General features: G+C 37.2%; 1 protein-coding gene across 1 annotated transcript in view; it reads left to right on the forward strand.

The window, feature by feature from the left end:
* EDTP (Egg-derived tyrosine phosphatase) overlaps window positions 1-23,484 on the forward strand; it is a 451,026-nt gene that overhangs the window by 120,907 nt on the left and 306,635 nt on the right. Inside the window, exons 2-3 of the mRNA XM_090399919.1 lie at window positions 13,757-13,798; window positions 18,107-18,210. Of these exons, the coding sequence (XP_090256045.1) occupies window positions 13,757-13,798; window positions 18,107-18,210 (146 nt within the window). The remainder of the gene's footprint in view (window positions 1-13,756; window positions 13,799-18,106; window positions 18,211-23,484) is intronic.

Here is a 23,484-nt window from a genome sequence, read left to right on the forward strand (position 1 = left end):
ACTCTCTGGCACATTCCTTCAAGACACGTGGTGAAATAGCATCAAGTCCCACAGCCTTATTTACATCAAGTCTATTCAATTCCTCATATACCTCCTGTTCACTTACTAACAGTTCCTCCTCCTCCTCTTCTCCAACTACTTTCAAGTTCTGCATGATGTCACATTCGCAAGAGTGAAATACCTTTAGAAATTGCTCATTAAATATCTCAACTATATCCTCCGCAGCGGTTATCATTCCTCCGTTTTTACCAATCAATCCCATTCTACCATAATCATTCTTTCTTCTACTGGCGACATATCGAAAAAACTCCTTAGGATTTTTTTTGGCCGCTTTAGCTAACTGCTGCTCATACTGCATTTTTGCTACCCTTATCAAGCTAGTCACCTTCTTCGCCTGCTCTTTGTACTTCTCATGCAACTGGTTGTTATATATACTCATTTTGTGTTTCTTCCATAATACCTTCTTCTTCCATATTGCATACCTTATCTCTTGATTCATCCATTTTACACCCACTCTGTTTACCCTCTTGACCCTCGGAATACACTCTGATATTGCCTCCACCAAATAGTTCTTGAGTATGGCCCAATCAGCATTGATATCCTTTCCATCCAGTTCTTCTTTCCAATTTATTATCGCAAGCTGTGTCCTGAGCTTTTCGTAATTACCAGTCTTATAATTACACATATATCCCTTTCTAACAGACGTCCTCGAATGACTGGTCACCCTGCACGTGATCACCTCGTGGTCACTCTCACCAACTGGTGGAAGATTTGACACCTCATTTTGGTCGATCATAAATTATTATTCATAAGTTATAATCGTATATCAATATCATTGACAACAGTAATTTGTATAACCATGGAGTCGCATTGTTCGATACTAAATATCGATATCTGCAGTGATTTATTCAAAGAAAATAAGAAATACAAGTTGGCAACCCTTGCTCATCTCAGACGCCGCCTCTACTCTGCTGTAGTGTTAGTTTTTGTTTTGTCTGTATGCTAACCAGTGGCTTTGTTATTCAATACCGGTGGTTTAAATTTCATATTTTTTAAAATTTTAAGTATTATTTTTTAAAGCTTTAAGTCTATCCTTGCAATGTCAAACAGGCGAACTGCGGTTTTAATGATAATCACCAGAAAGAATTTAAATTTATTAAACTGGACAAGCTGTGTAGCATGGAACAAAAGTGATATGCCAACATTTTATTGTCCATTTTGCTCGTAGAAGCAGAAGCGACATCAACCAACATCTACTTATCCAGAAACATAAAGTTGCTGAAAAGACTCGGTTTCAGTTAAAAACATCAGCTCGTTTATGGTGAGATGTGATAGTGATAGTGAAAGCGATAAAATTGTGAAGCTATTGTTGCTTATCATACTGTACATTAGGGAGAAAGTTTCCACAAATGACTACTTGTCGACATTTTTAAATAAAATTTATGTACCAAAATTTCTTCTACACGTGCCAAATCAGAAGCAGTAATTAGTAACGTTTTATCACCAAACATATTGGGCAAAGTAATAGAGGATTTTAATAAAACAAAAAGCATTACAGTCAGTTTAGATGCATCAAACAAAAATGACATCAAACTTTTTCCTATTTCTGCGGTACTTTTTGCCAAATTCTAGTGTTCAAGACAAAATTATAAAGTTTATTTCCTTACCTGAATACAGCCCCTCTCTATGTCTACCTAAATTTTTGTATGGGTTCTGTCACTGAAGAATAACGGTAAGCTCAATATTTGTATGTAATAATTTTTTTTTATCGTCTTACATTTTCATGAATACAGAATATTACTTATCCCCAGTCCCGTTTTTGTCTCAAGGAAATATGGTCAGCCTACCCTTGATCTCATCTGACACTTTAGTACATCCACAGATGTTGAATAGGGTTGAGATCAGGGCTCTGTGGAAGTGTGATCACATTCACGTTTACAAACTACACAGTTACAGGAAGACAATGCACCATGTCTTACTTTCAGTAAGACATGGTGCATTGTCTTACTGAAAGAGACAATGTTCAGTTCCATAGAAATGCCACAAAGTAGAAAGCATTGCATTGCCTGGAATGCTCATATACCTCTCGAATCCAATGTTCGTGGCACCACAAACAGTGGTCCGAGGTCAAACCATCACATCTCTACCTCCGAATTTCATAATTGCGGTTATACACTTTGGTAAGGGACGTTTCCTGGTCATCTACTACACCCACACCCTTCTATCTCTGGGTAGAGGGTATAGTGATTCGTCGATCCCATAACACAGTTTTGCTAGCTTATTATGGTGATATAGTCCTACCATGGAAATCCATTTTGTGAGCCTCGATTCTGAATCTGAGTTTTTTTTTTTTTTTTTTTTTTAGATTCGTGTTCGAGCCTGTGTAGCTCAGTGGATGTGGCGTTTGCACACCACGGCGCTTGGCCGCACGAAGGAAGACTTAGTTTCGAGTCTAGTCGGCGACTAGAGGAAATTTTTCTAAGCCTTTTTTTTCGACCGGTTCCCGAGTTAATCGATCTCTGGCATGGGCAAGCGGGTTTTTCCTCCCGGAAACTCGGGTTTTTCGTCCCGTAAACTCAAGAAAATCGACCGTAGAACCCACATTATTTCAGACATTAAATATATTGTGTTAGGGTTAGGGACCACGAGATGGCGGCACATTTGAGCCGTCTCTCTTCACTGTGCACCGCTTAATTAGTGAAGGCCTTGGGCCATCTATCTCTGATTGGTAACAGTGGAGATTGAACTTCCCACTCAGTCTCCAAAAGTTAAATAGGGCTAAATGGCCTCGCCTACTCCCGTATACGGGAATAAAAAGGCGTTAGCTGATTTTTTTTTTTTTTTTTAGATTCGTGTTCATGTCGATGTTCGGAATTCTGCATTCAACGTACTCACCGACGAATGCCGATTTTACATATTATCTCTCATAACATCGTACGTGACGTTCAGTGAGTGTGGTGGTCATCTACTCCCTGTGCTTCCATCTCATCATCTGATTGTTGACTTGGGATGGCCGAATTTGTCAACAATTTACCAAACAGATAGGCCTACAACATTATCATTCTATTACAACGCCTCTTCCAAACTCCGCAGTTTCCTTCTCGCAGCCATTTCACCAGGACACAGTTGCATTGATTTCGGAGCAAGATATTCCTCCAATTTATACCGGCTACATGCTCCTGACTCGCTGCATGGGCTGATGCGTTCGTTGACTTCTTTCCAAGCAGTGTGTGTGTGGAGAGAGAGAGAGAAGATTTTTTTTAATATTATTTTTATTATAACTTATCTTTTCTTGATCATCTAAGAAATATAAACGGTGTTTTAAAATAACACAATAGTCATGATATCAAGGTTTAAACATGAAAAATGAAATTTAATGGTAACCGATAAGGGGATGAGAAAAACAATCAGTAACTCTAAGATAGAAATCAAAGAGTTTCATGCCGAATATAGCAAGCTATAAAAGTTCGGTGAGTCCAAGCGTAAGCAAATACCTAGATAGTACAATATATATATATATATATATATATATATATATATATATATATATATATATATATATATATATATATATATATATATATATATATATGTGTGTGTGTGTGTGTGTGTGTGTGTGTGTGTGTGTGTGTGTGTGTGTGTGAAATTTTAATTTGTGAAACATCTAGCTTGTGTGGGTTTATTTCCACTTGTTTCCTCTCTTAAAACATTTATATAGTTTACTTGTATTTACATTTTAACTATGCAAAAAAGCATAGATATACTGTATTTAAATGTAAATACAGCATATCTATGACAGAATCAGATCACTCTATTGCCGCTTATTATTAATCTTGTTGTTGTTATTGTTAACGGGTATCTCCATGGATTCCAAAGGCTCATCACGAGGTGGCTCTTTGCGATCCCCCACGCTTGCCATTATATAATTTGATGGGCTTTGTTTATATTTTCAAGTGCATTGTAATTTTTTTTTTCCAAGATTTTTATCCGGAAATATGCATTTTCAGAAACTTGAGATACGTTAGTGTTGTACTATTGCAAGAAGTCGTATGGGCAAACTATGTAGTTTTTTGGCGTATAATTTTTTTGTGTAATGTTAGTATTGAATCCCTTAATTGTAATATAGATCAACGTGTCACTTTCTAACTATGCAGATAAAAATTTGCATTGTCTTTTTTTTATTGGCTGGTCATTGTGCTTTCTTCACCAATCACACGTGACCGAATGTCACAGGTTGTCAACATGGCGCGTTTACTCCTAGGAAGGTGAATGATTTGCTTTTAAGCAGCGGCTATTTTGGCCGTTTGTGTGTGCCAGTGTTCAGTAAGTTAGTGTCGTGGTATTCCGGTGAATGGAGTGAGCTTTCCTGTTATGGATCTTGTGTCGAAGGAAGATGTTCATGAATTATTCGACTGTTTTTCGAAGAACGTATTTCGACCAAAAGATAATGAACCAAGGGTAGGGTAATGTTTGTAACGCGTAGTGCTTAAAATAAAAAAAAAATGAAAATTACTACTAGTGCGTACATTTTAATTTGCTAACTATCATTCCTGTGTTTAAGTGTTTTGAATTGTTTGAGCTGATCGAATTGCATGACATTATTACGAAAGGAATATTTTAGTCAACGATGGATACGAAATACTACCTAAGGCATGCTCTCAAAATATCACGTGCGCTTTACGGCAGCGTCCATGAACACCCACTTATTTTCTAGCAGCAGTATTTAATTCTTTGAAAACGCTTTACGGTGGATAATAATTTAATAAAATTATGAAAACACGAATTCTTCTTGATGAGCTTGTTGAACTCTCCTTTACATTGTGATTAATATGCGAGTAAGCATTAACTCAAATATACAAATTGTAACTATCAGTAAATAGCACCGAAAAAGCATGGTTTGTAATATTCTGATGAGAACCTCGACATCATAATTTCGTAAGATCGAATTGAATATTTTAGTCAACGATGGAAACGAAATACTACCTAAGGTTAAATTAATATTTGTGAACGGTAATTACGCATGAAATTAATTTATGAATTGGGATAATTTAATTATTTTTGGAGAGTTAGCTGTTTTCCAAGTTTCTGACCCAGCGTTTGTTTATTTATTTTTAATAAATATTTTTTATTTTATGTAACAAACTTTTTTATTTATTCAGAAAAAATTGCCAGTTATTCTTAACTATGAAAAATAATCATAGAAGCTTGCACATCACCATTTGTTCTGCGAGTGTGTTATATATTCTCTAGTACTGCAGGAATGTTATTAACCTAGGCATCTCCATGAACTAAAGAGATTTATCATGGGGAGGTCAACATAAATTGTTATTCATGTAATGCATGCCATATACCTCCTTAAATGGATTTACTGATAGTATGCTCTCATCTACCCCTGTCATTCCATTCACTCACCAAGCAAAACTAAGGAAAAAAAAATCTAACCTTCTCATCTTCCTTGACCACATATTTACTTCACTTCCAAGGTGATTGTTCTTTTCCATGCCCATGCATAGAAATAACTAATGTTTTTATCATCCTTCTTGATGAATGATTTGCTTTTGACACCCTTATGACCTAGCTTATTCCCAAGAAACTTTGGTAACCAAACCATAGAACAGTAGATGCAATGTGGTGTAGACTACTACATCATCCACTATGAATCTGTCATTAATATGCTAAATAAATCATCTTATACACACTACACTATCTATCACCACTAATGCTATTTTTACTGTTAGTGGGTTGTAGTTTCCAGGAGAAAAATCTCTGCTATTGCTACCTCCATAAGAGATTGGTAACTCGCCTTCTGTTTGAAAAAAAAATCCACATAAAGATTTCTCTCATCAGGGTGAGAATTGAACTTTGGTTTTTGCCATTCATGGGGTACCATATCCATCTTAGGTTAATGGTGGAAAGTTCTTATGGTAATCAGAATGTTACTGTATGAACAGTTACTTGATTACTTTAAGTCCTAGTGGTGTTACCATTGCATGCTAACACTCAAACCGTTCTCCCAATATCTTTTGTATTCATCAACTGTCCGTTCACCTTATATCTATCTAATATTATTTTCTTACCAGTTGGATATAATTACCCTCCCCTCCCACTTATTGTCCTTTTAACTATTGGGCACTGTGAATTAAATAGTGTGTGTGTGGATCATTGCAATAGTTGGAATTAAAAAATATATATCAGGTTAGCCTTGTCTGTAGGTTATGTCTTGGGGTGTCATCCACATGTGGAAACATAGTTTTGCAGAAAATGATGGAGCTAGTGGTCTTAGTTGGGGGGGGGGGGGACTGAAGGCAGTTGTCATATGTGCAATTCAAAAAATTATTTTGTCTGTGAAAAATTGGAAACCTTTAGTACACAATGTCCTGAACATTTTAAGGTTTAGATAAGTTAGAATAGAGGTCCAAACATTTTTTTTTCTTTTTTCTACTAGTATGTAGTATTAATGCCATTCTAGATGCGTCTTTCACTTAAGACATGTACATGTATATCATGCGATAGTGGGATTGAAACCTATAACTGTAATTTACAAGGTACGTTATCCCATTCAGTCTTTTACAGAGCACCATTTGGCCTCCTTTTCAAGTCATTTCCCCCCCCCCCACCCCCCCCCCCCCCCACCCCCCCCCCCCCCCACCCCCCCCCCCCCCCACCCCCCCCCCCCCCCACCCCCCCCCCCCCCCACCCCCCCCCCCCCCCACCCCCCCCCCCCCCCACCCCCCCCCCCCCCCACCCCCCCCCCCCCCCACCCCCCCCCCCCCCCACCCCCCCCCCCCCCCACCCCCCCCCCCCCCCACCCCCCCCCCCCCCCACCCCCCCCCCCCCCCACCCCCCCCCCCCCCCACCCCCCCCCCCCCCCACCCCCCCCCCCCCCCACCCCCCCCCCCCCCCACCCCCCCCCCCCCCCACCCCCCCCCCCCCCCACCCCCCCCCCCCCCCACCCCCCCCCCCCCCCACCCCCCCCCCCCCCCACCCCCCCCCCCCCCCACCCCCCCCCCCCCCCACCCCCCCCCCCCCCCACCCCCCCCCCCCCCCACCCCCCCCCCCCCCCACCCCCCCCCCCCCCCACCCCCCCCCCCCCCCACCCCCCCAGAAAATGGACTTTCATTGTTTTGAATTGTTTACAGTAGTGAATATGAAAGCTACAATTTTATATATGATCTGTGTTATTACATTCTGGATTATAATACAAAGAGATTAAATTAAGTAATAGATGTAATGAATATACTAATCAGTTAAATTTTATTCAAACCTGTAAAAAAAAATATTTGCATTTTATTTTTTCAAATGAATTCTGAATTACATGATAACCACATTAATTAACTTTAATGAAATGAAAGTACAGATATTTGTTACTGAAAATAACAAATTGATCTGTTGCAGTACATCATCATCATCATCAATGTGTAGAAACAAACAATCAACGGAACCAGATTACAAAGTATATTCAGCAGTCAGTGGTTTACCAATTAAAAACTGTTGCCATGTGCTAGAAATTAGTATTAATAAATAATATTATTAAACTATTTTTGATGGTTGCATAAGATAAGAATCTCCCAAACTTTTTTTTTTTGGGGGGGGAGACTATCATTCCGATTCATATTTGACTGATGTAAAAGGGCTTCACAACTTTCTTTGAAATGGCGTTCATATTTAAACCCTCATGGAAAAGATGAGCTTTATCCCACTGGATATTGTGTTTAGTGTCAATACTATGTAGTGCCAGATCAGACTTTTTAGGTTTCATGTATTCGATATAATATTGATGTTCTTTAATTCTTTTTTTTTTCCCTACAGAATGGCCTGTTTGTCCAAAGTATGTTAGATTACATTCACACAGTATCTGGTAAACGCCAACTAATGATAGAGGTGCCAGTTTGTCTTTTGTAGATGGCAACAGATGAGAAATTTTGTTGATTGAAAAATATGTGGGAGTGAGATGATACTTCTTAAATTATACCAATCAGTTTGAGATGCCAGAAATATAAGGGATTGAAACCCTGCAGTCTGAGGAGGTGTTGGAACAAAGGAGTCTATTATCTGCTGGATTTGATTAGGGTTGTAACCATTAAATTCCATTAACTTTTTGATAGAAGTTCTTGTTGTAAGCTTGAGGGAGAAGAGCGCACCTTATATGCTCTATTAATTAAGAACTTGATAACACCAGTTTTTTGAGAGGTGTGATGAGCAGACTTTTGATGGATGTATACCAGTGAAGGTAGGTTTTCAATAAACACTGGTTGATAAATTACCGACCGGAGTCTGTGCGTGTTCGGCAGATGTCCAAGAATGGTAAACTACTAGCCTTTTCCTTTTCCATGGTGAACTGAATGAGTGGGCAAAGGCTATTGATCTGTTGTAGGAAAGTGGTAATGAGTTCATTTTCAGAACGAGGCCAAATAGCAAAGACATCATTAACATAACGACGCCAATGAGAGGGCTGGGGATGAATGGATGAGAACAAGGTATCTTCTAGATGGTTCAAAAAATAGTTTGCCAAAGGTGGAGACAGAGGGTTATCCATAGCAGTACCTTCAACTTGTCTATAGATCTTGTTTTTCCAGCTGAAATATCCTGATTGTATAACTTTTTTTTTTTGAACCATCTAGAAGATGCCTTATTCTCATTCATTAGTGGGCTAAGCAACATGTGGTGTAAGGGAGGTTGTGGAACAAAGGGGTTATTGTAGTTTGTACTAATGTTGGAAGTATTCAAAATAAGGATGAGGCATTGGTTAGCTCAGCCTTAGCCTTACCAAAAGTTATAGGCATTAGTGAAACTTAGTTGAATGTGGATGATATGGTCATAGGAATGGACTGAAGGAACAGGATGGTAGAAAGTTTTATGCTAATGATAGCAGAAGAATTGAAGCCAAAGAAGTACATCAGGAAGAAAAGGATTCTAAGGGCCTCTCATTCGAGAGGTATGAGATAGAGGCCATCTTGATGAAATATGTAATTCATTGCCATTATAATCCAGGGTGTACAAGGAAGAATATAGATGACACATCAGCAGGTTAGCACAATGAATGCAGGTTAAGTAATTATGGGATTTCAACTATGGGAGCATAGAATGGCAGCATTCTATGTTCTCATAGAATGTTCAAGGGGGGGGGGGGGGCATGAGATTTGAGAGTACCTGATCTAATCATTTTATCAGAACTTAATGGAGTAATCTAGTTACATTGCCTCTGCTTGGGGGAAGTGATCATGTAGTCTTGACCTGCGAGATTAGCAGACATCTGTTAAAAAGATGTGCAATTACTTTGTAATTGCACATCTTTTTATGCAAAGGATGATTATGACAAACTGAGTTGTTAGCTGTCAGCAGTGCTATGCCATAAGAATTTAGAGGGGGAGATGTTGGTTGGGGATGCTTAAGGGCTATATAGCCTTTTAAGGAATATGGAGAACCTACTGGACTTCTGACCTAATGTCTAATCCTCATCACCCTATTAGGTATCTACCTGGATACTGAATGAATGAGGATGGGCTAGCAATTTGGGATTTAGCTAACCGAATTGTATTTATTCTTATTGGCTTAAACCACAAATGAAATAATGGTGTAAGATAACAGAATTTCATGCCAGCTGGGGTGCTGCTTGGTTAAACAAGTTCCCTCATTGTTTTCATCAAGGAACTAGGGCAAACAGTGCAAAATCAGCTGCTGGAACAATCCCGGAACATTAATTTCGAGGCAAATTGTTGATCGGAAGTTCATACTACCTAAATAAGTTACACCATTACTATCATAATGTTAGTAATAGTGTAATGCTGTCTGCGTGGTTAGGCCTAGTGACTTTGCATTTCGCAAACATATGCCTGGGGAAGGAGCGTCCTAGGTTCGATTCCCATCGCCGACTTAAGGATCTTCCTCAGCCATAGCAAAGTTGGTCGGTCTTGGGCGTGGACAGCAGGGTTTTTTCTGCCAGTTTATCTGGGGTTTTTCATCCTGCAAACCGGCCCCATGAACACACAAGGATATAGCCAAGAATACTTACAGGCATAGGGGGTGACCATCCTATTCTCGTACTTCGGTTATGAAATCCAAGCATGCTTGGAAGGTTGTGGGCCTTAAAGGCCTGTAAAGCTATTGGGATAGATTACTATCATAATATCTTGTAAATTCCTTGAGGATATCAAGAATTTAAGGATGATGTATGGGGAGTGGTTAAGGAGTGTCTGAAGAAAGCAGTATCAGAATGTGTACCCAGAGTCAGAAGAAGAAACTAGGTAGAAGTTGGATGAATAGCCTCATTAAGCAAGAGTTGCAGACAAGTTGTGAAGGGAATATAAAGAAAAATGAATAGCATGCCCATGAGCAGTACAAGGGATATGACATAACATAATAGTTCTTATGTTATGTGGCAAGTAAAAGGAAGAATGACTACAGAAGGATGACTTTAAGCAAAACAAACTGCTGATTGTAGGAAGGTAATAGCCAAACCAAATAGTTTGAATTATTGGGTAAGCATTTTGCAGGTGGTGATCTAGTTGATGTTGCAATGCCAGATGTGACATTGACTGATGAGAGAATAGAAAAGAAATAGAAATGGAGGTGCTTAAAATATTACAAAACCTCAGTGCTAACACAGCCATGGGATTAGCTGGCATATCGGCCCATGTATTATAACAGTGTACAAAGTAATTATCAGCTCTACTCTGATCAAGCTGTGTAATTTAAGCTTTGGTACTGGGAAGGTGCCAATGGAGTGGAAAGAGGGCAACTCTATTGGCACCTTCCCACTTCATTGAAGTGGCAAGACGGCATTGTCCTATTGTATTAAGGGAGCTCCAAGACAGAAACAGTAAATTATAGGCTAATTAGTATCTCAATTGTTGTTGTTAAGGTATTGGAGAAATTAGTGAAAGACAGAATTCAGGACTAGTGGATAGGAATATGTTTTATAAGGGATAACATGGTTTTTTCGAAGGTTAAGTTTTTAAATCTTATTTAATGTAAAAAAATTTAATCCCAAAATTAGGAAAGTGCAAAAGGAATGTAAATCCAGTCTTCTGTTATTACACGTTTACTTGAAGTACGAAATGGTCAAGAAATGGAGATTTATTTAGCATAACTTGCATTCAGTTTCCATACTTGATCTTTACTTTCAAATTTGCACTTTAAAAGTGATCATGTCAGCCTTATGAATTAATTTACAGTAATCTTCTTTAAATATTATATTTATTATGTATATTGCTGATGATTTATCTCTTCAATTGTTTTCCGACTCTAGGTGACTTGTAGGCAAGTGTTCCTGGCGAGATTTTTACAGGGTAGTTCACCATTGCTTCCCCAACCCCCTCCCATTTTATCTGGGCTCGGGACCAGCATATAGCTGATAAATCAGACCTATGGCTGGGACATACGTATTCGTAATTGTAATCCTTGTGTGCTCACGGGGCTGATTTGCCTGTTCTGGGAAGGGGGGGGGATGACTATGAAAAACCTTTTTTTTGTGGTAGGAAAAAAAAAACCTTTTTGTTGAAAGAGACCAGATAAAGTATTTCCTCGCATCACTGACAGGAATCGAACCCAGGTCTTTCTGACCAAATTGCTTCATCTCTGAATGAGCTATGGAGGCTCTACATATATTATCTTTTTTTTTTCCCCCACAAGGCTAAATCTGTCACTTCTGGATCCCCCTCCTTTTTTTTTTTTTTTTTTTTTTTTTTTTAAGTGTAGATTTACTTTTGAATATTGCTTCTTAGAAACACTGGCATGTACTTTGAATGTATTAGCAACTGCTGACATCAACTGAGTGTATATTAGAAAGTATAGCATAGTAGATTCATTAGTAATAACAGAAGTGGGGAGAGTAGCAAGACTTCTTGGAGTGTGTTCTTGAAAACAAACTATCTTAACAGAGTAGCTATAGTTATTTCATGACTCACTATAAGTTTTTTCTTAATGCTCTTATTCAGATATTTTGAAGTTGAGTATTTTCTGTAATCTGCACAGTTGGACATTTTGAGATTTTCAAACTGGATATGATATTTCTCTAATGCATTTTCATTCCCCAAAGAAGATAGCTGATAATATTTTTAGCCCTAAATTTTTGGAAATCATAAGCACACTATAAGTAAAACTTTTTTTTTTTTTTTTTTTGCTCCAACACTGGTAAAAGTTACAAGTAAAAGAAAGCATAGCATTAACAAAGTTTTTGTAAATTGTGACCAGGTCAGGAAACATGCAACTTAGCATAGAATCCATTACTATTTGGTAGTGGCACAGTGTGGATTATCCTCTAGCAATTAGTCCATGGAGACTTTACCTAGACTGGCACTTGACTAAGGTGATATTTGCTTAACTGGTGAGTCATCACAAAATTTTCTAAGCCCTGATTCTGCATCTTATGTAACTGACCTTTTGATAAATTTTATAATTATCACCAGAGACCTTTTTAAGGAGTCAGATTTATCGAGTGAGGCTACATATCATCCTCAACAAATATGACATTACCAAATGTATCTTTTGTTGAATTCATTCACTACTCTGAAGGAGCCATCCCAGTCATGCTCTGAGTGAAAAATGTAGCTTTTTTTTTAACCCTTGACTATATTTATTCTCAACCCCCATGGATGCCCACTCTACCATTCCTAAGATTAAAACTTCCATATATTGATATCCTATATGACCTTTTACAAATTTGTTTAGATCTCCATTGTTTCATCTCTCTAGTATTCTACCATCCACAAATTCTCATAATCTGTTCTGCACTCCTGATATCAATATCATGGAAACCGGGCCACCAGATCTGTACAAGGGTCTAAGTGAAGTTGCATCAATACCCTGAAAAGGCAAAATGACTTCCTTACATGTCAATGCTCATTTTAGCATTGCAGTTATCTTCTGAGTTGTATTTACAGTCATTATTATGCTGTCCTGAACTTTACTTTTTATCAAAAGTAATACCACTACCACCTTTCTTCCTGAGATCTGAAGTGGCTGTTATGTTCAATTTCCAGAGCAGATATTCTGGTTTCGGTTGTCCTTTCACCAGTCACTTGATATGTAGTGGTGTGGGTTATATCCTTCGAGGACATTCGGATCCAACTCCTGTACAGATGAAGGCAAATCACCACCACCTTAACTTGCTGTGCGAAAGATGTCAAAAGAATCTTGAACAACCTGAATCTTTTCAACAAAAAGCTTCTTTTCCAGAAGCCTTTTTTGGACACCAAAAAAAAAGACTTCTGGACCTGATAGAATCTCACCAATTGCACGTAAGATGTGCTCCTGAAATAACCTGTTGTTCGCATGATCTCCTGGCCTACATCACTTACCTTGGAAGGTGTCACTTGAGAAGTTTGGAGCAACCTGTGCTTTTGCACTTGATGTTTACATGGAATTTAATAGGATGTGGCATTGAGTGCTTCTCAGCTGATTGCTAATTTTAGGATCTGTCTTTTTTTCCTTTGTAATTGGATTGCCAGTTTTCTCTTGGGTCATTCACACTAATGGTGGGAGGTGTTCTTTCTTCAGAGTTTTCTGTTTATTCAGGCATTTCTAAGGACTACCTTCTTTCACACACTGCTCAACAAATTGTGTAACATCATACTTGGCATTGCAAAAATATATACTCGCCCAAAATCCCCCCCCCCTCGCTTTTTTTAAAAATGATTTTTCCTAATAAGTCATCAGGCTTTCCATAAAATTATCACTGTTATTGTATCTCATCTTTTTTTAACTTAAATGTAGAAAGTTAATATAAAAATTAAAAAAAAAATTCTATTTTATTCAGTCTGCAGCTATTCATCAGCTGCCAAAATCTGTTCCCCAAAAGGTGAGTGGTAAAGCATATATATGCAGCTCTACAGTAGAGCTCTGGATATATACATAATAATGACATGTCCTTACTACCTCACTCTGTTCAATTTTGTTGATGATAGCACTCATTTTACTCCTATGATGAACCTTACAGTTCTCGAACATTCCAGTTTTCATGATAATTTATTTTTATTGATCTCGTACACAAGAGATTGAAGGATTTATAAGCATATCAGTGCCCTGAGGTGCAGTAAGGACTGAAGCTTTTTTGAAGAGTTGTAGTTTGGGAATACTTCAAGCAGAAAGATGGATGGAATAAAATAAAAAGAGAAGCAGGTTCAATGTGTTTTGCAGTTGCATAGTAAAGGGATGCTGGGTGGCTGATTTTAGGTTAACAGGTACATCAGAAAGTAGAGGAATTATAGTTGCAGTTCAGTGGAGCAGTGATCATTGAAGCACCTGCAGAATAGACAGTGCTGAGGCATTTCTTCTTTGAGATTAAGATTGTAGTGAATTTTAAAGAAAGGGATCATCTATGAACCAAATTGCTCTTCTCTAGAAAGTCAAGAGTTTTAAGTACACTATCCCAAACATTATATGGGATATCTTGAATGAATCTCATTGTGAGAGATCCATTATTCACACGATACCTACCATATTCTCCTTAAACTCAGTTTGCGAGTGCTTTGACAAAGCACTTGCAACCATCTCTAGTAAACTTTGCCACCAAGCAAAAAATCTAGTCCTCAACACCCTTGCTAACAGGGCGTTAAGGACTAGATGCAATTTCCATGGGCTACCACTCATTTTTTCCCTTCCTGAAAAAATGAGTGGTAGCCCATTGTCATTCCCATAAAACTCTTTAATAACTTATGCTTCTATCATATCTTTTTCACCTATCAGCTGCAATTTTGAAGCCCACAAGCCATTTTGCAAACTTTCTTCTCCTTTCAATCTATTCTCACAGGATTCATTCCATATACTTGTCACAATCTTTGTCACTCATCTCTGTATCCTCTTCTGCACTTCATTCTCACAGAATCTGGTGACCAGATCTGTATGCAGTAGTCCAGATGAGGCCTTATTAAAGCATTATAAAGGGGGTACAACTTCTCTAACTCTAGCATATTCAACAACCACATAATGTACTGTTTTGGCTACCTTCACAGTATGTCCCCTAAACTTCAACTCCACAATCCCCCCCCAACACACATGCACACACAGTCCCTGGCCTCATTAATTTGCTACAGTTCAGTTCCATCAATATCATTATTGTCAATATATTGACAGGTGAAAATGACATTTAAAAAGCATTCTATTAGTACTGCATTCCTCCTTATCATACCTGTTCTCATTAGCAAATAACAGTCTTTTGTTAAATTCTTTCTATTGTCATTAATGTAAAGATTGAATAAAATGGACCAAGAACTGATCTCTGAGTACCCCTTAATTTTGCAAACTTTCTTCTCCCATACACCACTTTATTTTTTTATTTTTTTTTTTTTTATGTCAGTCAGCTGTCTTCTTATCCAAGCTAAGTTTATAATCCAGTCCCATATTCTCTAATGCATGTCACAGCCTTCCATGATATCTATTTCCCTTGTCTGATTTAACCATAATGTTGTTCTAATAAAATGTAGACTAGTTATTCAAATGTAATCTTCCCTTATTAAAATCATGTTATTCATTGCCAAGTATGGATTTTCTGTCAGCCCATTCTGTATGTGAGCTCTTACCAAATTTTTGAAAATCTTCTTCACTCGCCTAACTCAAGGTTGATAGACCCATCTCCACTCCTGTGAATCTTCTTTTCCGAGATTCATTATACAGCAGTTCAGCTGAACAATCTCGGCATTCTAGCTGATATTCCATCAGCTAGAACTGTCAAATTCTTATTCAGTTGTTTACACAATAGCTCTAGTACCTCATCATCTACCTGAGTTTCTTCATCCAGTGGTAGCACTGAGCTCTGTGTTGCATGTCAATTTGATAGCTGTTAGTAAAATGTGTAGTTAACTGGACAGGCAAACATTGAGACAAGGTTTATTCTCTCACTTTTTATAAAATCACAGTGTATGAAAAGCAAACAAGGAATCGTGTTCCTGAGAAGCATCGTTAAATTAAGCTGAAGAAAATTTACATTTGGAAAGGCATTGTTTAAAAAAAATAAAAATAAAATCATTTGCTGAATATTGAACCAACTGCAGACAAGCATGCTTAAATTATCTTAATTTCAAAAACAGATGTCTGTTTAATAGTTTTATAATATAATGACATAAAAAACTGAAGTAAGGGTATCTTAGATGTCTAAAGTAATTATGTTGAAAGACTTAAATGTAGCAAGCAGTGACAGAACCATACTAGAAAATTTATAAGAGGAATGCCAAGAAGAGTACATATCAATACTTGAGATAGAAAAAGCTGTCAAAAACTTAATGTGGAAGGCAGCTGGAGTAGATCATATTTGACCAGAAATGCTTAAGCATGAAGGTATAAAAATTTTGCGATGGCTACACTGCAAAATTATTCAGAGCAACTGGTCAGAAGGTTGAATTCCCTATGGTTGGAGTAGAATTCTTATAGTATCCATCTATAAAAAATAGAATTAAAACTGAATGGGAATTACAGAGGAATTACTATACTAAGTGTTCCAGGTAAGATTTATGCAAGCATATTTGAAAAGAGGTTGAGAAAGATTGTGGAGGAGAAACATGAAGAACAAGCTAGATTCAGATTATATAAAGGTTAGATTTTCACTTTAAGACAAATAGTTGAGAAATCATTGGAATATGACAAGGATCTGTACTTAAGTTTTGTAAATCTGGATAAGGCATAAGACAAGGTGCCTAGAGAAAAGCTTTTCAAAACTACAATTATATGGAGTGAATGGGACATTCTAGAGAGCAATATATAGTCTAGATTTCAATTGTCAGTCAGCAGTTAGAATTGAAAGAAATACAGGAAGATGGTTTGATGTAACATCAGGGGAAAGACAAGGGTGCACATTATCTCTATCTTATTTATCTATACGGATTACATTATGAAAGAAAGTAGCATCAAGCCTGATATTAGAATTGGAGATGTCAAACTTAGCTCGTTGTTTTATGCAGATGATGTATCCTAAGCACTAGATGTTGGAAGTTTATTTTGCACTTGGTTAGATTATAATAAATTTAGTTTAATCCTTTATCCAAGTGTAAGCAAACAAAGTTTGCACCTGAAAATATCTTCAGGACTGAGGTAAGGTGGTACATCCCTCTGGGTAGTGGCCCTTCCCTTAATGCATAGCAGTATACATCTCTGCAAGGAGATGTGCTTTGCATTATGGGAGATACTGAGACAAGGAGTGATGAGAACTTGGTCCACCTTTGCTCCGAGTTGCCAAGGGATGTACCACCTTACCTCAGTCCTGAAGATATTTTCAGGTGCAAACTTTGTTTGCTTACACTTGGATAAAGGATTAAACTAAACTTATTAAAGCACTAGATGCGTTTAGGAGTACATAAGCACATCTAGTACAAGTCTCCAGGATTCATTAAATTGAATAACAGCTCTAACAAATTTGGCATGAAAATCAGCAAGAAAAAGACCAAAACTATGAAAATAGGCAGGAGCATAGAAAACTTCAGCTGCATTCTGAATAGGGATCCTATAGAACAAGTAAAATAGTTCAGCTATTTAGGCACAGTTTTTTTTGAAGATGGCAGATTAAATCTAGAAATAGAAGAATAAGCAAAGCTGGTATGGTGGGTAGCCAGCTGAATAAATTTATATGGAATAAGAGAGAAATTAGCCAAAATAACAAGCAGTATATAAGACAGTTCAAACAATTTTAAGTTATGAATCTGAGAGTCAGGTTAGAAATAAAGCACTTGATCAAAGACCACAGATATGACGGTTATGAGAAAAATTAAGGGAGTGAACCATTGATATCAATGCAAAACCATAACTCAACATTATTAGCATTCAAGAATGTGTCAACAGGGTTAATCTGAGGTGGTATGGCTACTTAAATAGAATGGGTGAAGAAAGGTTAGCAAAACAGGTTTTTGTTACCTAGGGGGAAGACAAAAGGCTAGGTGGATTGATTTGGTCAGAATGCCTTAGAAGCACAGAATATTAGACATGGCAATACTTGAGTGCTCACAAGTAAGAGTAATTTGGAGGAAAATTGTTGATAGGAGATTAATAATAATAACGTAAACTTTACCATATAGCACGGTAATTTAAATACTCCTTGGAGTACATATCAGGAAATTGATAATGATGACATTTGTTTAATAACCATAGTTTCAAGTTATAACCTTTTTCTCCTTTTTACCAGGTTGTTATAAACACTGATGCAAAGTTAGCTTCAACTTACCCTGCTTACCTTTTTCTACTTCAAGATAGTCAGGGATATAGAGAATCCATAGATCCATTAGGAAGGTAATGTTATCTTTTTTTTTTGCTTTTAATGTTCTAAATTTGGCTATGCTTTATGTAAAACCTTTTTTTTTCCCAAAAGCAAATTATGATTGAATTGATCCTAGAGGTTATGCTTACCTGTGAATAGTCATAAAGCCATATTGCTGAATGAGTATATGAACAGCTACACACACTTGCACAATTATATCTTGAATGTATTTTTACTGTCTGTTAGAATATCCACACTCAGAAGTAGGTATTCCCATAGTGTATAGTTAAGTGAATTTTTTTAAGCTTCCATAGTGCATTGTAATGGCTATACTTGAAAAAGTAAGTTAGCTGGTCTCATACTGAGATGGCACGCAGTTCATTCTGTGAGAAAAAAAACAACTAACAGATGTGGGCTGCTAAAAGTTGATTATGTGCATTTACAGCCTGAGTTAGCTTGCTATGATATAGTATATCATAGTTGGAGGATTACTTTCATTGTCTGGTGAAATAGTGAAGTGGCTGTTATGTTTTGTTCTTCAGAGCACTGTCCCTGGATTTTGTCCTCCTTTCTGCAGTGTAGATTACACTCTTCAGGGATATACCAAATACACTGTATTAATGCAGACCCTCCTCCCATTTGTGGATAAACCAGTAAAAATTTTTGCAAGCTGGTTCCTAGGTAGTACATGAACTCAAACCTGAAAGTAATAAATCAGGACTCTCACAACCACATTTGGCATTTATACACAGCCATATCATGATAGAGAGAGAGAGAGACTCTGCATCCTTCCACTTTTCCATCCCATTAACGATAAGGACATAAGTTTTTCTGCAAATCGCAAATCTACAAAAAAAAAAAAAATCTAAAATAAAACTACAAAAAACCCAGTAATATATACAAATAAACATTTCTACATCTGCTTAAATTCATTGTTTCAACAGCAACAAACTATTTATACTACCACTTGTCATACAAAATCATGAACAGCATGATTTTGCATGTTTTACCTTAGAGAATATCTAATGGAAAACCTCAGTTATTTTTAATACAACTGCATCTGCTGACTTTAGCTTCCATCCACTGTAACTGTCCAGGTTACATTTTACCTAATTCCTTTTGGATACAAGAGTTGTGTCCAAAAGAATTAGGTAAAAGGAATATGTATGTTAAATCTAACATCCTATGTTAGTGTCAAACTTAAAATTTCCAAAATTGATTTCTCTAATCTTGATTTTCATCTTATCTCTTAGCATCATCATTTGCCTTTTGAACAGAAGATAGAAGGGTGTAGAGATGCTATCATTCTTGATTGTTTCTCTAGAAACATCAAATATGACTTGTTTTTGTAAATGCCTTAGAACAATTTATCAAGCCTTGCTTATCATCAAACTCCTGATTGGTATCCTATACTCTTGAAGATAGCATTTATATGTAGACATGATTAAGTTTGCATTATTACTAGCTTCTTATTAAAAAAAAAAAAATTACCTTTTATTCTCATATAGGAAGTACACGAAGCCATTTTAGACCTGTGACTTCTTGAGACTGAGGGTTCAGTTCAATCTCCACTGGTAGCCAGTCAGAGATAGCTGGCCCAATACTATCACTAATTATGCATTCCTCCAGTGAAGTGCCACCATCTTGTGGTCCTTAATTCTAGCATAATAATGGCCCAAGGACTGAACCTCAGGGTTCAGTCCTTGGGCCTATTATTATGCAATCTATACATTAGGAAGGGTCTAACAGTATTTGTGCAACTATTTACTGATAATGCAAAGATAGGCAGAGTAATCAGGGATGCTACAAAATTATTTGAATAGTCTGGAAATTTGGGCAAACGAAAATGGCTGTCAGTTTTTAATGCAAGTAAGTAAAGTTATGCACTTTGCCATGATGAGATTTCCAACAGCATATTATATTAGCTTGGTTATACTACAAGAAACTGAGTTTAAGGATCTTGGCATAATGGTGAATAGGAATTTGAAGTTCATAGCACATAGCAAAAGTTGCAAATACAGCTCAGGGAATAATTGCAATGTTAAAGCGAACCTTGTCATGTAAGGATGAGGAAGTCATTTTGTTTCTCTATAAGGCCTTGATAAGACCACACCTGGATTATTGTGCACAGATTTGGTCTTCTGAATTTCAAGGGGATAGAGAAGCTGTGGAAAGGGTGCAAAGAAGAGTTAACAAAGATTATATCCAGATTATGGGGTTTAAATTGATGATAGATTGCTAATACGTGGTTTTCAGACTAATTAACAGAAGAAAGAGGGGTGATAGGATAGAAGTCTATAAACTTTTGAATGGGTGTTATAGGATATCTGAAATTTTAAGTTATATGGAAGGTGGGGAGAGAATGGGGGCATCCATAGAAGTTGAGTTTGTTTGCAGTTAAGGAAGGAGTAAGAGCTAGGTTTTTCACAGAACAGTGGATGAGTGGAATAGTTTGCCTTTAGGGGGTAGAGAGGGCATGTAGTGTGAATGAATTATTTAAGAGATGGTATGACAGCTCGTTTGGGTGATTTTATAGCCTTCCTCTGAGTCTTTGACTCCCTGGAGGTCTCAGATAATAATAAAATTGATTAAAAAAAAGTTTAATGTGTGTATATAATTTTTTTTATAATGTTCAAAACATTTATTTTTAAATATTTTGAACAAAAACATGGTTTGCACTGTTTAAAATTTAAACATTGCAAATCAAACTTTTAATTAAAACTGATTTGGGTGTTGTTTCCTTTTGGATATTTTCTCTTATTCCATCATCATCATACGTATCAAGGATTTAGGCCTAGTATGGCCTGTTCCGGCCTTAGAAGTCATCGTTGAATCGTTTAAGAGGACGTCCTGGTTTTCTTTTTCCTAATGGCTTGTACTTTAAGGCTTGTTTTGGTAATCTTTCTATTTTCATTCTTATTCCATATAAATTCATTTTAAGCTGCTCTCCACCATATCATTGCTTATTCTATTCTATACTTCCAAATTTAAGTTGTATGGAATTGAAGATGATTGATGTAAAATCAAGAAAAAGATGAATTTATGCTATCTCTTAACTTGTTGCTTAAATGGATGAAATCGTGAAGGAAAATAGCATTAAACCTGCTGTCCTATTATAATATATTCCTAAATAAAATCCACTACTAAGCTTTGAGTGGTGGATAATTGGTTTGAATAATTGCTGTAATGCATTTAGCATGGAAAGGATGAAAGTTGTCAGGTAATGGAATTATCAACTACATCCTGAATGATGAACCTATAGAACAAGTGAAATATTTCAGCTATTTTCACAATTTTTAGTGAAGATTTATATATGGAGATATACAGTACAATAAACAATGATATGGTGGAGAGACACTTAAATTAATTTATATAGAATAAGAGAGAAATTAGCCAAAACACTAGTAGTATAAAAGACGACACACAAATCCTAGTTGTTGTTACAACTCTTATGTGAGTGAACAGATTGGATCAGTTGCAGAATTAATTTTGGGAAAAATTGTTAATACGGTACCGTATGATTGTTTGCAGTTCATTACCAGAAAAGTCTGTCTGTTTACTATCTTCATGAGTCTTTTTAGTATGTAAATTTCGACTGAGAAGGTTACTGGCCATCTGCAGTCTAGCTTGGTGATGGGGCTGCCATCTTGAGGCCTTCAAGCTTGCCTTAAAGTGGTAGGAAGAAATTTTAAAGAGAAAACATAGATATATCCACCTAAAAGGTACTTGATGCCTGTTCTGAACTCAATTCCATCTTAAAAAGATGGAATTGAGTTCAGAACAGGCCACTTGGCCTATAAGCCTGGAAAGGAAGAAGACATAGAAATAGAATGATCCATAGCCATCGATTAAATAGATTACTTTAATAGCATTTGAGAAAAATAGAAAGAATACATACTGAGAAATGAATAGAAGCAGAATACCTAAACAAATTCTAAATTGCCAACCAAAAAGTACCCGATGCAGAGGAAGACCCTTAAAAAGATAGTAAGTTCTGAACAGGCCACTTGGCCTATAAGCCTGGAAAGGAAGATGATTGTTTACCTTCTGCAGTGTAGCTCAGTGGAAGATAAACGTAAGTTCTATTCTAGTTACTGATGAACTTTCTAAGCCTTTCTTTGACTGGTTCCCGAGATAGTAAATCTCTGGCATGGGCAAGTAGATTTTATTCTCCTGCAAACTGAAGAAAATAAACTGTATAACTTGCATTATTTTAGAACAATAACATATCCTGTTAGGTACCATGAGATGACAGCACTTGTTTACCAATCTCTTCATCGGTTGCTGCTTATAATTAGTGATAGTCTTGGGCCAGCTTTCTCTGATTAGCTACTGGTGAAGATTGAACTGCCACTTAGTTTCCAAAAGTTAAGTGCTAAACTGCCTTGCCTACTCCCTATTAAAGGAATAAAACACATTAGCTATTTGTTCACTGTGTGTCATGATTGACAGCACCCTCACTTTTGAGTTTTGCCACCAATGCAGGAGTACCAAAGAGCTCTGTTCTCTCACCTGCCCTCTTTCTCTTATACATAAATGATCTACTCTCAATCGCCACAAATCCTGTCAATTGCTTTGTCAACAATAGCACTCTCCACTCATCCTACTGCTTTGACAAACCATGTAGCTTCCAGATATCACCTACATCAAGATCATCTGCAGTCACTGTCTTAAACACTGATCTCCATACCATCCTTCAGCGGGGCAAGGATAACTTAGTCTTTCAGTGCTGTCAAAATGCAGTTGTGCCTTTTCTCTCACAAAAGGAATCTCGGCTCACCTTCCATCATCCTCAGTAATACACACACATCACCAGACAAGATGAACTTTCTCTCTTTTATTGGATTTGCATTTATCTTCAACCTTTCTTGGCACAAATGCATTAGAGCAATAGCTTCCTCACCTTCTAAAAATTGGGTATTCTTTTCTGCTCAAGGAGAGCTGTTTTGCACCCACCCAACTGCTAATCCTGTATAAATTTCAAATCCACCCATCCTTAAAATACTATACAGACATTCGGAGTGGTTCACCTAAAAACTCAAATTCTTGATGCTTTCCAGAGGAGAGTAATTCAGCTCATAGATGACTCTTCCCTCACAGGCTCACTTCAACCTTTATCTCACAGACTCAGTGTTTCAGCTCTGTCTTTTCTACTGAGCTGTTTTTTTAATAAATAAAAATAGCTGCTGTCAAACATCTCTTTACAGTACAACTGCAAATGCATAGAATCTGCTTCTCCTTTTCCTCATTTGTCCCATCTACTTTTTTGTCCTCTGGAATAGTCTTCCTCATGATATGTTTCCCAA

Source organism: Typopeltis vanoorti, chromosome 1, assembly GCF_054136105.1.
Source record: "Typopeltis vanoorti isolate ZY-2024b chromosome 1, IOZ_Tvanoo_1.0, whole genome shotgun sequence".
In the NCBI taxonomy this organism is placed as follows: Eukaryota; Metazoa; Arthropoda; class Arachnida; order Uropygi; family Thelyphonidae; genus Typopeltis; species Typopeltis vanoorti.